This window comes from Buceros rhinoceros, unplaced genomic scaffold (assembly GCF_000710305.1).
Source record: "Buceros rhinoceros silvestris isolate BGI_N320 unplaced genomic scaffold, ASM71030v1 scaffold9719, whole genome shotgun sequence".
NCBI classification, from domain to species: domain Eukaryota; kingdom Metazoa; phylum Chordata; class Aves; order Bucerotiformes; family Bucerotidae; genus Buceros; species Buceros rhinoceros.
In genome coordinates, this window is record NW_010430933.1 from 20,074 (window position 1) to 20,893 (window position 820).

The window sequence follows — 820 nt, forward strand, 5'->3', positions numbered from 1 at the left end:
CTCTTCCCCTCTCACTCAAACGTCAGACTCAATACTGGAGAGTTTCTCATAAACATGCCCGTTGCTGGAGCCATTGAAAGCCCTGGGGTTTTTGTTGTTAGGCACACAGGGGTTGGACTGGTTCCCTATACAGATGTCCTTCTGGAAACGGGCTGGCACAGCCCCATGAAGGGCGGAGACCACCGGCTTGTTGGTGGTGACGATGGCTCGGAAGTCTGGCCTGGCTTTGGGCCCTCCTGCCACCACAGGCTGCCTGAAGAAATAAGATTTGCTGCCGTGGAGCAAGCATTGGTCATCCCCAAAAGTGGGGATGAAAGGGTTTTGGGTCACCCGGTCAGGGTAAAGAGACTTGCTGAGCATGTAGCCCCCGCTGCTGCCGGGGTTGTTGTGGTGGTGGTAGCTGGTGGCGGGCACTGAGGACTTGTTGTTGGCAAAGGTGGTCTCACTGGCTGGCATCTCAAACATGTGGGCGTAGGGGCTCCCCTCCAAAAAGCGGCCCTTGTCTTTGAGGCTGACGCTGCGGGGGGCCAGGGCTGTGTCATCCTTCTGCAGGTCCACAAAGGTGTCATAAGAGTGCTGCCGGCGGAGCTTGTTGCGGTTTTTCTTCTGCACCTTGGAGGCAGAATTGGAAGGGCTCTGAGGATATTTGGAGGAGGAGGTGGCACTGGTGGCCACGGGCACAGGGGCAGGCGGCTGGTCCAGCTCTTGAAGTGAGTTGTCCTCACTGATGTCATAGAGGTTGCCCGCTTTCTTGCAGGCCTCACAGCGGATGCAGGCCTGGCGGGGGGGGGTCTTGCCCCACACCGATGGGGGGTTGGTG

The 820-nt window shown here is 58.3% G+C and overlaps 1 protein-coding gene across 1 annotated transcript in view; it reads right to left on the bottom strand.

Annotated features, from left to right (window-relative positions):
• Nucleotides 1-15: 15 nt before the first annotated feature.
• GRIN2B (glutamate receptor, ionotropic, N-methyl D-aspartate 2B) overlaps nt 16-820 on the bottom strand; it is a gene marked incomplete at its 5' end in the record, with an annotated part of 116,271 nt that continues 115,466 nt past the window's right edge. The window contains one exon of the mRNA XM_010143213.1: nt 16-792. Within this exon, the coding sequence (XP_010141515.1) occupies nt 16-792 (777 nt within the window). The remainder of the gene's footprint in view (nt 793-820) is intronic.